The following is a 14,840-nucleotide window of genomic DNA, read 5'->3' as shown; positions in this document are numbered from 1 at the left end:
ACGTTCAGTGGACTCCCTAAGCTTAGCGCCCCAAGCCAACAGTATACCTACTATCGGCATGTATATGTTTAAAGTCCGTACGCATGCGCGCTTCCAGTCATACAGCATTACTTGCAGTGCGTAGTGTATGTCAGGAAACCTTGGCGGCAACACTAAGCTCCTTCCCCAGGGAAGGACTCTGTCAAACAGCGCGAGTGTTCTATATCATGGCGACTTGACTTTCTGCAAGCTGGGCGTGTGCAATCATTAAAAATGCGCGCTGACGTTACGTTGAATCGTTTTGCATCAATTAATTATTAAACATCACACTTTGTCACCGCAGATACGGAAGCAGAAAGGAACTCCCTGAGAGAACACGTGTATCCGAAGCTGAGAGAGTTCTGCAGGGAAAACTATGGGCTGGAGTTCCAGGTACACTTTCAACATGCTTCCTTTGACATTTATGTTTTCATTTTTTCAACCAACTGTGAAGGATATATCGGAGAATACAAATGCGATTTTGGGAGCCTAAGATATGGAGTTCTTTCAGAATTAAGCTTTTACCTTTACTATTATTTTATCTCCCAGACTGCGGAATAAATAACCGTTTTCAATAATGATATGCATGTATTTGCTTTTCTCTTTTATTATGATCCCGCTACCATTGACTGTCCAGAAATTGGCAGCAATTTCAGGCCTGCAAATATAATGTTAACACACGAGTGATCACCTATTTAGCATAACCCAATGCAAATATTGGGAAGTGTTTAGGTGGTGGATTGGTTTTGTGTTGGCCTGGTTATCACAGGTCTGCTGATGGGACAGGTCATGCCCATGCTGGTCTTTATCTCTCAGCACAACATGGTTCATTCTGACACCCATGCACCCTATTTGCTCTTAATAACTCTTAAATGCTGCATCCATGGTTGCACTGGGCGACTTGGATCTCGTTTCCACCTTTTGCGACGTGTAATATAGGAAATGTGGGCTATTTGACGTGTACTCTTTTACATATATCTTATTATGGACCTCTCATTGTTGTCTCAAATGTGTGGGCGGACTTGTGGTGATCCTATCACTCTGCTTGATGAGGTATAGACGGCCAGTATGGCACCTGGCGTGCAGGCCCTTTTCCCGGGATAACATGTATTTTGGGAACTATCAGAGTCTCGAATAAATGCCTTAAAGTACAAAATGCCCGCTGTGATAAAAGCCCTTTTCAAGGAGTTATTTCTGTCCTAAGGGACCTAAATCCATCATTCTCATCTTGCGTTCATAAAATGGACATCATGCTAATCTGATGTCTAGAATTACCTGTTCGAAAAAATATCAATTAATACCAGCATTGGAATTGTATTTCCATGAGCTAAAAAAAAGACCCACAGCCTAATCTTCGCCATTCGTGGGGGCAACATGTCTTTAATGAGATAATATTCATTTTCTTCGCAATTCTCCAAAATGGGAATGAACTAGACATGCAGCATCGTTTATTGTTTGTTTGTTTATTGTTCACTTGTTAGGCGCTTATACAGGAAGTAAATACTGTTTTTAAAGCGCCCACAGGGAAACAGGGAGGGGACAAGGGATGAGAAAGAATTACAATACAAAAAATAAATATCAAATACAGTGGGGAAGGGAAGACAAACCTACTATGCCTTGTGAGTGTTCAGAACATGCAAGTGCAGAAGGGAGAGGGAATTGGATCGCTTCTGGGGTTCTCAGGTTTAAGCAACAGGTGAAGTGCAGTGTAAGGTAAGTGCGAGCCTCCGAGGATGGCGGGTGAGCTGAGGCAAGTGCTGAGGATAGACAGAAGCTAGGGTGATACGGTGTGGGAGGTCAGGGCCCTGAGGATGCATAAGGGCCCTGAACACCAATGAAGCGACGGTGAGATTAGCAGAGAAAGGAGGGCAGGAAGGAAGAGGTAAAGAAGAAGGTCTTGAGGATCATCTGGAATTTAAGGAAGTCCCGCTCAAGACGAGGAGGGGGGGGCTGTTCCAAAGGACAGAGCCAGCTGTGGAAAGAGATCGACCACCTGCCCTCTGTTTAGCTCAACTTTTTACACACAAGGAGTTGGTGCCAGAGGAGCGCAGAGGTCTAGAGAGGGAATATTTAGTAAGAAGGAGTTGCAGATATTGTAGTTCCCGGCCCCAGACAGCCTTGTGAATGATACAGAGGGATTTGAATTTAATCAGTGAAGCAACCAGGAGCCAGTGAAGACTTATAGGGCAGGAGAGATGCAGTCGCTGGGCTTAAGGCCAAGGATAAGTCCTGCTGCCCTATTCTGGATTAGCTGGAGGGGTTGTAGTGTGGAAGAAGGTAGATTCAGGCAGAGGCTATATTTAGAGAACCAGGGCCCGGTTAACATTGAGCCTCTCGGGGAAGGTGAGAAAAGGTAGAATTCCTTTGAGAAGGAAAGGCTGAAAATGGTAATTCTTGGCAATGTCCTGAGTGTGAGGGCAGAAGGAGAGAAAGGAGTCAAAGATGACTCTGAGTTTTCTGGCTTCCAAAGAGGGAGCAGGTGCCGAACCCAATGAGGAAGGCCAGAGTGAAAGCAAGACGTCGGTGCAGGGTCCCAATAGGAAGGATCTCTGTTTTGCTGGCATTGTGGCAGAGATCATTGGAAGTGCACCAGGCCTGGATGGCAGAAAGGCAGTCCGGGATGATGGAAGGTACAAGGGGGTCAGCAGGAAGTTCAAAGAAGAGTTGTGTGTCATTAGCATATCACTGGAAGTTGGGGGAGAAGGAGGAGATGAGACGTGCCAGCTGACTAAGGTAGATGTCAAATAGCCAAGATGAGAGAATAGAGCCCTGGGGGATGCCACAGGTGGAGAAGGAAATGGGAGAGGAGAAGTTGTCCAGGATGATTTAGGAGGAGTGGTCAGTTAGGAAAGATGCCAGCCAGTCCAATGCCCACTCCGAGATACCAATGGTGTTGTGGAGCCTTTGTATGAGAATGGAGTGGTTGACCGTGTCAAATGCAGAGGAGGGATCTAGAAGGATGAGGACAGAAGGTGAGTTGGAATCCAGGGATGCAAGCAGTTCTTCACGGGTGTCCAAAAGAGCAGTTTCCGTGCATCTGGATACTTGGAATCCAGATTGATGGTTGTGGAGAGCGCCAACAAGTTCAGTGTGAGAGTTGAGTTGGGACAGGGCCAACTTCTACAATAGTTTCCCCAGGTAAGAGGTGATGGAGATGGGGCGGTAGTTGGCTAGACAGGAAGGGTCTGCTGATGGTTTTTTTAAGGAAGGGGTGCACTAAGGAGTGCTTGAGAGAGGAGGGAAAAGAACTCATAGCAAAGGGTGGTTACAGAGATCAGCGAGTGCAGGGGCCAGAGAGCAAACGTTGTCCTTGATGGTTCTGGATGAGCAAGGCGAAACCTGTTTGGAAGAGACCTTCATAGAGCAGACAACTTTGGTGACTTCTTACGGAGAGAAAGGTCAAACGAGGAGAAGGAGGAAGGAGGAGGGTGAGTGGCCAAGGGAGGCAAGCAGATGAAGTATGGGTTGGGAGAGTGAGTGACAAGGCTGTTCAGGATGACCTTGAGTTTTGGTGGTCAACTGAGTGGCGAGTGCATTGCAGAGGGCCTGAGAAGGAATAGAGGAGGAGGATAATGCAGAAGTGTTGGCAAGTTCACTGCATATTTTGAAAAGTTCAGCTGTGTTGTTGGCTGTGCCAGATACCCATGTCTGAATGTGGGCCCTTTTCTTGGCATGGATAAAGAGTTTGTAGTGCCTTTGGAGCAGGCAGCAGGCTAGTTTGTCAGAGGGTGAGCCTGAGGTTTGCCACATCTGTTCTGCAGCTCTGCACTCTCGTTTCAGGTCTGCTAGTTCGGAGTCGTACCAAGTGCTGCACTTAGAGGTGGGTTTCAAGCAGATCCTCATGACTGGGGAAAGAATGTCAAGGGCGTTGGTGATGGATAGGTAGAAGTTGCTGAGAGCAGAGTCATTGTAGCGCCTGAGTTGGGAGGGCAAGGGGGGATAAAGGTGGAGGTGAAGGCAGCAGTTGACACTTGTTTCATCGGACTGATGTTTGTGAATGAAGTTGGCAGGGCTTTTGCATGAAAGGTCACAAGGCTATAGGGACCCAGGTGGGAGGAGAAAAGAGATTGGTCAGACCAAGAGAGAGGGGTGAGCAGGGGAGATGAGAGAGGGAGGTCGGAGTGGAGGAGGGCATCCAAGGTGTGTCCAGCAGAGTGGGTTGGACCAGTGGGTAGAATGAAGAGGGATAGAGCAGTGCAGAGGTCAATTAAGAGAGTGGATGCTGTGCCAGAGGAGTCCAATTGGATGATAAAGTCACCCAGGAGCAGCAAGTTGGATGTGGTTGAGAGTAAGGAGGAACATAAATCATCCCATTCAGTGAGGAACAGGGATGTAGCGCCTAGAGGCTGGTAAATGGTAGCAATGGTCAGGGTGGAGGAGGGCGAAAAAACCAATTTGCATACCAGGCTCTCAAAGGATGAGTAGGGCTGAGTGGGTAAGATGGAAGAAGGAACCCATTCAGCGAAGATTAAGGCAACCCCACTGCCTGCACAGTGAGGTTGAGGCTTGGAAATGATCTTAAAGCCGAACAGGTAGGAGGGAGTCAAAGGCAGTGACTTAGCTGATATTGAACCAAGTCTCAGTAAGTGTGAGAATGTCAAGGTCATTGTCTTCAAGAAGGAGGCAGATGTCAGTAGAGTGTTGGCTGAGCAGGCATTGAGGGTCACCAGGTAGAGACAGTCTCTGCCTTTCAATGTTTTCTGAGGTGGAGTACAGGGTGGGGTACTACAGTCAGAGGTGGAGGGGCAGAGCGAGTAGTGGGGGAGAGTCAGGAGAAGGAAGGAAGTTAATGAGAGAGGGCAGGATCTGGTCAAAGGAAAGGATGTTGGCCTGAGAACCCTGAACCAGGATGGTGCCAGTGTGGTAGATATAAGTGCAGCAGTGTGATGAGAAGAAGCCCGCCAAGAGGACTTCCCACTTGGTGCTGCCATTAATGGGAGAGGACGAGAAAGGGGAGAGAGTAGAGATGAGGTAAGATGTCCAAAGGTCTGAAGGAGTGACAGAGAAGAGGATGTCAGTGAAGATTTCTCTGGAGGATGCACTGACATAGGTGTCTATGACGGGGGAGCCAGGATTTGCACCAAAGATGTCTTTTTGGTGCTTTTTTTCATGCAGATCTTGTGAGAGAGTTAGGATAGGCGATAGTGTAGCAGTTTGAGTAGATTGGAGAGATGGAGAGTGCCATCTCAGTGGCAGGGGAAAGACGCGAAAAGGGAAGAAAAAGATAGAAAAAAAGGGTGGGGCTGCAATGCATAGTCCTAGCCCTAACTCAGAGGCAGCCTAAAAGTTACGGAGGCCACAGTAGTATGTAGAGCAGGAGATGGGGTGCAGGAATGCAGCACAGTGGGTGCATGATGTGAAAGCAACAACCTAGAATTGATTTGTAAAAAACAGAATTACAGTGTAATGCAGAACAAGCGGGTGCAAGATGTGAAAGTAACCACCTAGATTGGATTTTTTAAAACAGTACTACAGAAAACACACCGTGCACAATGATGCAAGAGGTAGGAAGGGAACACAACAAAAGAAGTATTTACCATATGGCACACAAGGAGCAGTGCCGTAAAGAGATGGTTCAAGGAGAGGCAGTCAGGAGTGGCACATATATGGTACAAGGGATAGCTGGAGGAGGCAATCAGAGAGTTCAGCCATCATTCATGTTTTAGCAATGAGACAGAGGCCATGGTTCAAGGACGGGAGAAAGATGTGTCCAGGAGGTTTCTGCATTATTAGTGTGCCTGAAACAATGTGGGTGGAGGCATCCAGGCCTGGACAGGCATAGACAGGAGCCTTTGAAGTGGGGCCTTGGGATGCAGCCCAGCATTTGCCAGCGGCTCTGCTGAGTGGCCCTTTACCACGAAGTGGACCCAATCAGAGTGATTCCTCCAAGAAGGCTAGGCACTCCAGTGCCTGCAGAAAAGGGGCAGACATGATGGAAAGAAGGACAAAAAACAGCCTCTCAATGTATTCTGAGCACAAGGCACCAGAAAAAGCTTGGTGCTGGCATTGTAGGAGATACAAATTTCAATTTTCTTTTTTATCTCTTTTTAATTTCATATATTTATTTATTTGTTTATTACATTTATAAAGCCTCAGGCATCAGGGCGCTGTTGCAAACCAGTTACATGTGACTGCTTTAACAGTGAGGGAATGGACACAAAGGTGACTGTGCATTAAGTACATTGTTAGGGGGGAGTCATTTAGGCAAATAACCAAGTTGTCAGGGTTTTGCGCAAGGCCTAGTACGAGCTCTCAGCTCTATGCTCCGGTGGTAGAGTGTTCCAATGACTTGCTGTGACAAATAGGAATCTTGCCCACCATCCTTTGGCTTTTATGCCTTTAGGCAGAACAAATTTGTAGGCATAGAAGGGTCTGTGGAATATTTTGACCCATTCCGATATGCCCCACTGCATCACTTTACAAACGGGGAAAGAAACAGCCAAAAATGGATGCCCTAACCCCTGTGCATGCAAAAATCTGCAAACTGCGCGTGGGTCACAACCACAAAAAGCTGCACACCCCTGCCACACACAGTCAGAGTGGGTGTGAAAACAGGATTGTCACTGCAGGAGCATGTCAGTGGGTGCTGTTACATTTAACATGAAGCAAGGCCACAGAATTGGGCTAAAAACCAAAAATGCCTTTTAGAATGTAGCTTTGCAACCTTCAAAGTGCTGTTTTGGCGCTAGATCCATTCGTTTTCCAGTGAACCATTGAAATTAAAAGAGTACTGAAATTACAGATCATCCAGGTGGCTCAGAGGAGCCGGGCCTCACTGACTGACAGCAGCTAAGAAATGTATTTCATGAAAAAGGCAACACAGCAACATTTTTTTCAGTTCCACGGGGAAAACTGTGGCTAAATTGGCAACATGTAACAATTGCAGCTGTGCAGAGAGAACTCCAAGCAAAGGCTGGATACATACCTACAGACTGCAGACAAATCCCAGCACTCAAGAACAGAAATAATGCTGAATTAAATGTGTGTGTGCTGCATAAGAAAATTGGATTTAAGAGGACTCAGTTTAAGGTTTTTTCCAGGAAGAAAGTGCAAAATCGCCTGTTTAAAGCATGTTTTTGTGAAAGGCCTAATTCTTTAAATGTCAAAATCCACCTATAAACTGTGTTCATTTATATATTTTAATGAAAGATGTAGGTAACTCACAGTCAAAACCCAGTCTTGAGTTAATTAAATATTTAATTCTGAGCTGACAGCCTCAGCCTGTGAATGGGTAACACCTCACTGCTGGCAGGAAAGGCGTAGTTGCTGCTGGGAGGTTTTCGCATACTCATGACAAAGAACCCATCAGACTTTTGTCTGGGACTCAGCTAAAGACAATGGCAAGATTGAACACTCATCCCCACAGGGGAGGGGCAGGAAACTTCCCTCTGGACCCCCACCCTGATCAAAGGAATTTGACAGCTGTTGCCAATTGAAAGAAAAGTAAAACAACTGATAAGAACTTTTGGTGGTTAAATGCCTATTTGTAATTAAGCTTTAAATATATTTAACTTGGCCACATGAAGGAGGATAAATCTAAAAGTTGATGGTTGTAAATCTAATGTTATGTTCTTTCTTAGAAGACGTGATTGAACCGGGCACTGCATAAGGACCAAAAGTTATAAAGAAACACTAATTGCACCAAGACTATTAATGCTGCAAGTCTAATATTGTATACGTGTGTTTTAGGGGTGATTGCACAGATCTGTACTGAATTAGGAATTTTTAGACCAAATCTTTATGATTAAAATTAACAAAATTCCACAGAAAGCCAAAGTCAGCTCTCACTGACGCAGGAGTTGGATGTACATATAACTTAGAAATAGGTAATGTATGTGTACGATTTCATTAGAGGGCATAATTATAGAAATGTGCATTTGTGGGAAAGTTACATTTTGGTCCAAATAACTGTGGGAGTTCCCAAGTCACATCATAAAATATGACAGCTCTTTCTGGCTTCCAATCAGAAAAAGGCCAGTGCCTTAGACCAATCACAGCCCTGTGGGTGTGGATTGTAATTCTGCCCCTAACATAAACTGTGTGATGTCACTTGGCAGGATAAATAAGGGAACTTCACCACACACAGACACACACTGATTCCTGACTACATCCTGATTTCCGCGTGATGCTCTGGTCCTGACTTCTTCATCCTGTTCCAGAACTTTTCATCTTGTCCTGATTCCAGACTACTTTGCAAAACCAAGGCCCATCATTTGATTAACTCTTTTTAGCTAGGCCCAAATCCTGAAACCATCCCAAACTTAAGGGAAATATTCTGATCCAGTCTGGCTTGCTACCATTCATGCTTGCATACTGAAACTCGCCATCACGCTAATCTATAGTGTCCAGTGACCAGAAGGGCCAATCCAATCCAATCTGAGGTGCAGTCCAATTGACCAGAACCACCAAGCTGACCATCCCGCCAGAAGTACCCTGCTGCCAGTAGACCCAATCCGTGATGACCAGAACCTGATGGTCCAATCTTAATTTACACTGGACTGTAAGTATAAACAGGAATCATAGCCACCCATAGTATATTTGCCTTGTCCTACCCCAATCTAAACCCATTCTCTCTTTAATTTAAGAACGTGTAATAGTGATAATTTCTTTAGAATCCTTTTGTCTTGTGAAAATCCCAAACCCTTAAAATCATCCCACGGGTAATCCGACTGAGTCAATCCAAGGCAGACACGGAGGTGCTGGGGTTGGTTTCCATGGACCACCCTGGAGCTTACTGTGTTTCACACTGGTAACCAGCCTGAATACGCTAGTTTAGAGCATAATTGTCATTGTAAAAACTGATTTCTGTTTTCATTTTCGCGCCTTTATTTTAAAAAATGCCTCTCATTCAAACTTGCATATCTTCTTCAATTATATAGCTAAAGACTTAATTTCAACTCTCACTTAAACCTAGGACCCGTAGCTACATCCACATCTAATAATTGCATTGCAAAACAGTATATTTAACCCTTTTTTAATTAAAAATCACATAGTGAAAATTAGGCAGGAATTCGCGATTTTGCAAAAGTTTTCCACGTGTGTGTTCACGGTGGAAATCTTAACTTAAACGTTATGTTTTCACAACCCAAAACTGATCTTTTTCCTGAGTTTTATCTTCCGTATTGCTATAAGTGAATTCAATTGCCTTATCTACTTTCTGAATTTTTTTGTTACCACATTGGTGATTGCTGCCCCATAAATATTAACTTGTGTTTGATTTGAATTTTAAATAATAAATAAAGATTTGCCTCTACCAACCAGCCTGATTCCAGGTTCAGCTGCTATAAAACAGGACACAACCAAGTTATGAAAATGTTCCCACTACTGCCCTCAATAGGGAAGACAGCCGTGGTATATACATGTGCATTCAGTGACAATTTACAATTTTCCCCACATGTATTTTAATGACAATCTACAATTTACCTAGGGTTCATCATTCTCTCCCTCTGGGTTTTCTGTAGGCTCTTCCATTTGCAGCAAAGTATGCCTGGGATGGCAACTCTTTAGCTGGCTGATGTGGACCCACTTTTTCTTTCAGCAAGTCACATCTGGGGATGCGGATTCTGTAGGTGAGGCCAGGGATGGTGACCTCTCCTCCATTTCTGAACTTCTATTTCCTACCGTAGCACTAGGCTGACCGGAATGTTTCTTTAGGATTGCCAGGAACCTGAGATTTACTCTCCAGTTGGGACCAGGCTTGACAATAACTGGGGTCCAAATTAATCTTGTGTTGGTTGAGGAGGTGACTGCCCATATAAAAGGCGGAAGGAACACCTTGCACAACCCAACAACTATGTACTATGCTTTTCTCATCTCTAAAAAAATGTATCATGCAACTGCTAAGCAGAATATGTTTGGAACGGGGGATTTCCAGGCCCCATACCCATGGACCAATTGACTCAAGGGCAGGGTCTGATCTTTTGGGAGTTTCTTGAATAATACTTTGCTATTCAACTCGGGCGAGGACGGACCCCTTCCTGTCATTTAACTGAATTGGGAGGAAGAGCTGTTCGCTCTTCTTCAGAATGCCAGCTACACGTAGCACTGATTTGATATCAATTGGGATTTTCTGATTGTGAATTAGCATAGAATTTTACAGTATTTCCTTCCAGTGTGGAATGCCACTTGAGACTGGAGGGAAGGTTGATTTGCCGAAATGGAGAGGAGTTCCATCACCAGTTTGTTGTCTCACCGCTATGATGGTATTGTCGGGGATTTCGTTATTTTGAAGATAAAACTTAATTTGGTCTGGTTTTTGTTCAACCATGTGGCATGTGCCATTGAGACTAACATGGTTGACACTTTTAATTTGTCTATGTCTATGTCTATGTGTTTATAACGCGCTGACAGCCCGCGGGCATCAGGGCGCGGAGAACACCTGAGAAAAGAGTCTTGTTGAAAACAGTAGGAACTGAAAACAGTTCAGGAAAGGGCTGGTAATCATATATATACCAGTGGGAGATCCTGAAAAGTCCGGAGGCTATTGGAAAAGGTGGGTTTTCAGTAGTTTCCTGAAATTACCATAGTTTCCTTCTAATCCTAGATTCCCTGGGAGGTTGTTCCAAAATTTGGCTGCTTTGAATGGAAAGGCTCTGCCCCCCCCTGCTGCTCGTTTCACCCTAGGGATAACCAAGAGGCCTGTGTCGGCTGATCTCAGGTTTCTCCTAGGTGTGTAGAGTGCACATTTTTCTTTGAACTATCCTGGCGCCGTGCCATATAGGCATCTGTGAACGATCGTCATGGCCTTAAAGTAGACTCTTTCTTCAATTCTGAGCCAGTGAAGATCTTTCCTTGCAGCCGATATGCGGTTTCCAAATTTAATTTTCTTAACAATGTGAACTGCCTCATTTTGCATGACCTGGCAATGATGCAGCTCTTTCTTGGTGGCCCCCACCAATAGTGCATTGCCATAGTCGAGACGGGATAGTATGATCGCTCTTGCGATATTTGCCGCGTTTGCTTCACTTATGTAAGGTCTAATAGCTCTCAACAAGCGCAAGTAATCTGTGTTGTTTTTGTGTAGATAGTTTACTTGTGCTTCGGCCCCCACTGAGGCTTCTATCAACATCCCAAGTGTTTTGACTTGGGGTAGAACTGGGATTTTGGCATCTTTTATTCTGAAAACCTTATATTAATCTCCTAATTTGGTTCTTGCATGCTGAGCTCCAAAGATCATGAGCTCAGTCTTGCTATTGTTGAGGCACATTCAATGCTTCTGCATCCAGATATCAATGATTTTATATACTTCTTCTACTTTCGCACTATCTAGTGTATAGTCTCCCGTCATTTCAAAAACCAGCTGCGTATCATCGGCATAGTTAGTGAAAAACACACCAATGCTTTCCAATAATTCACACAAGCTACGCATGTAGACGTTGAAAAGCAGAGGGGACAGACTGGCTCCCTGCGGTACTCCAAATAGGATGAGAGCTGCTTCTGAGAAAGTGTCTCTCCAGTGAATGCATGCCCTCCTATCACTTAAGAAGGATGCTATCCAGGCCAGTGCTGTTGGAGAGCAACCTATAGTTTTATCTAGACCCTCTTGTAGTAGTTGATGGTCCACTAGGTCGAACGCTGCACTAAGATCCAGCAGCATGAGCATCCCCGACTTGCCCTGTTCTATCAGCTCTAACATGTGGGATTGTAGGTCGAGCATAGCTGACTCTGTACTGTGGGCTGTTCTAAAGCCCGATTGCTGTGTGTGTAGCATCTCCTGTGCTTCCACGTGTTGTTGTAGCTGATTTGTGGCAATTTTGTCCAGAATCTTCAATACAAAATTGGAGTTTGTTATTGGCCGTAAATTGCTAGGATCTTTTGGATCTAAGCCCGGCTTTTTGACCAGAGGGGTTATGGTAACTTTTTTGATGATGTTGGGAATTTTCCCTTTGGAAAACGAGGTGTTAATTATTTTAGTGAGAATTTGATTGGCCTGTGAATCTGGGTCCAGAGTACCTTATTCATACAGTCTTTTAGGGGAGATAACATACGGAGGATGTCATTCCCTAATAGACAGGGGGTTTCCTCTGGCACCACGACTATGACCGGATGCTTCATCTTGTGTCTCCCAATTTTAATTTCCAGCTCTGCAGACCCCTCGACAGGAATTTCCATCCCGTCAAAGTTCTGGAGTTGTCCAGGAAGAGGGGTGAGAGGGATCTGGTATATCTCCCCCTTACTGAATTCAGCTGATCAGAGTCTCTACTTGACAGAAGAGTGGCTTCGGATCCAGTGTCCACCAGTGCCAAAAATGTACATTGCCCTTGTACTTGAACCGGGGCATAACATCTTCCCTCCTTCTCCTCAAGGGGGCAAAGATAATGTGCATTTTGGGCCAGTTGGTGGGTTCGTTTCTTGATTCTTAATTCCGACACATGTGTAGTTTGGCCAGGATTCTGTGTGGGAGCTTGGGGATCTATAAGAAAGATATGGCAGTTGGATATTGGGGAAGTTTTGGGCTCCCCTGGTTCTGATTCTGGGCCGCCCCACCCCCTTGTTGGAGGCAGTCCCCAGAGTAAGTTTGGGCAAGGTGGTTCTCTGGATCATCATTCTGGGGCTCAATGGTGGGCGATCCTGACTCAGTCCCCACATTCACCCAGTCTTTATTAGGATCTCTCGGTACCCATTTTTCTGTGGGAGAAGTTCCCCCATCCCTGAAGGAGAAGATCTTTTTCCCAGAGTCCTCTGAGGAACCCTCTCCTTCAAATTGGAGGACACTAACCTCCTCCACAAAATCGGTCTTTTTAGGTCCTTTATTTCACCTACCCACCCTCTGTTCACTGGGTTGCAGACTTTCGGAGGCAGGAGATTTTGGTTCCGGTTCCTGGGTTTCCAGTTGCTTTTCACAAGTGGGGAAGGAAGCTTCCTCTAAGGCTTTACACCTCCCTTCTCCCTTGCCTCCTTCTTTGAAACCAGTGAGTTGTCGGGGTTCTCTCCCCGTGATTGCTCTGGAGTACCAGACCCTTGGTTTGTGGAGTTCTGAGCCGGCATGTTCATCTGAGGCTTCTGCTGAGCTCTCAACATGCGACCCAATCCTGGGACAAGTTCTGGACCTGGCGCTCCAGTTGGGACAACCGCTCTGGCTGATACGGAGGTCTCAGGTCCATCCTGGTGGATCATGGGAAGGGTAACTGTCCCTTCTCCCATAACACACAGGGTTTGGATAGTTTGGGTAACCCTCCACCCTTGGCCTCCCTTCTCCTGGATTGGGCTGTCTGGGCTCAGGAAAGTGGGGAAAGAAAGGAGGGTTGTTTTGTGGGTTGAAGTTTTGAGGGTACCGGGGAAATAAGCTTAACCCAGCACTTGGGGGATTACTGCTCTCCGGGGGAAAGTTAGGAGGGAAGCTTCCTGGGTTGGAACCTACCTGGTTGGATCCCCGGCCCTTGGTCTGAGGGAGTCCACATATACCCCAGGATGGGTTTGTTGCCCTTGTTTTGGGGGCTAATATAATCAGGGGAGTTAGGGGTTCCATTTGTGGGATTTTCTCCTGACTACCTGTCTCGGATTGGCTGAGGGCCTTCTGGTTCTTTGGCTGGAAGTATTCCGTACCGGTATATTTTTAGACCCCCCATCTTCAGATCTAAAATGGGGGCAGCCTTCACCTCCACCACCTTTGCAGCAGCAGGGGTGTTGGCTGGTTTGGGGTTTTTATTGGTGTTCTTCCTATCTACAGGTTTCTGCACCTCATTATTACGGGTCACCTGTTCTATGACCCAGTCCAGTAATCTCTTCTCATGAAAGTCCCTCACCAGCTGAGTCAGGATGTATTTGGGGAGTGCATGGAAGAAGGTGTTGATGAACTCCCTACTATCTGTGCGCACCCTCCTGGTGGTCTGTTTGACACGTTTGAGTTCCTGCACAAATTCTTGTGGGGCCTGGTCTTCCCCACACTGCAGATTGTAGGCCGCCTTGCGGGACTCTTGTGGATTTCTATGGACAGAGAAGTGTTTTAAGATGGCCACCATGTAGGTGGACCATCTTGAGTGGCTCTGACCCTCCAGCCGCACAACAAAGCTGGAGTACTCAGGGGAGAATGTCCATTTCACATATTGGATGCAACTCTGACTATCTTTCAGATGAAAAGTATCCATCATCTGTTCGTATAATTCAAGGTGCTCCCAGACTGAATACTTGGCATTTTTGTGATAGGGCGTGATAACTCTCCTAATTGCCTTGATCTGTTTCAGGGGATCTTTTTGTATAGCCTTCTTGATTTTGTTGCCCTTTTTGGTTTTAGTCACCCGTGTCCACTCATCCTCTGACTCAGAGGCACTACTACTGGAAGTGGCTATCTAATCCTCTAGATACTCCCTGATTCTACGAGCTTGAGAAGGGCTTGCAGAATGTGAGGGCCTAGTTTCTTGATGCCTGTGGAGCTCAGAAGAGTCTTCTCACTCTCCCCTGCTCCCAGGAATGGCAGAGTACCCCTCCCCCCACTGCCCTACCTGGGAAGAGGTCTTTAGGATACTCTTTTTGGGTTTCATTTCCTGGAGTTCGCCATCAAATTTAACAAACTGATCTCTTGGAAGGTGGTAGTTTTGTGGATCCAGTTCCCTGGCCCTCCCCTCAGAGGAGTCTTCCTGATTAGAGATGTTAGCCCTAACATTTGGGGATCTGTACCGAGACGCCCTTCCATCAATTGCTGGGAGGCGCTGATCTGTCAGTCCCATCTTACCAATTCTGTTGAAGTCTACCATCCCCGTGGCCCCTGGTTCATATGAGTCAGTGGACATGAAGGTGGCAGAGGTCATTGCACTGAAGGGGTTAGAATCCCTAAGTACAGGGGTCCTGATGTGAGGATCAGGGATGTCTCTGTCCCTGACTAT

The 14,840-nt window shown here is 45.8% G+C and overlaps 1 protein-coding gene across 1 annotated transcript in view; it reads left to right on the top strand.

Moving 5' to 3' along the window:
• NWD2 (NACHT and WD repeat domain containing 2) overlaps window positions 1-14,840 on the top strand; it is a 935,261-nt gene that overhangs the window by 415,057 nt on the left and 505,364 nt on the right. Inside the window, exon 2 of the mRNA XM_069631827.1 lies at window positions 323-411. Within this exon, the coding sequence (XP_069487928.1) occupies window positions 323-411 (89 nt within the window). The remainder of the gene's footprint in view (window positions 1-322; window positions 412-14,840) is intronic.

This window comes from Ambystoma mexicanum, chromosome 6q (genome assembly GCF_040938575.1).
Source record: "Ambystoma mexicanum isolate Mex_15411 chromosome 6q, UKY_AmexF1_1, whole genome shotgun sequence".
Lineage (NCBI taxonomy): Eukaryota > Metazoa > Chordata > Amphibia > Caudata > Ambystomatidae > Ambystoma > Ambystoma mexicanum.
The sequence above is the reverse complement of the archived record's forward strand: the minus strand, read 5'-3'. Positions and strand labels throughout refer to the sequence as shown.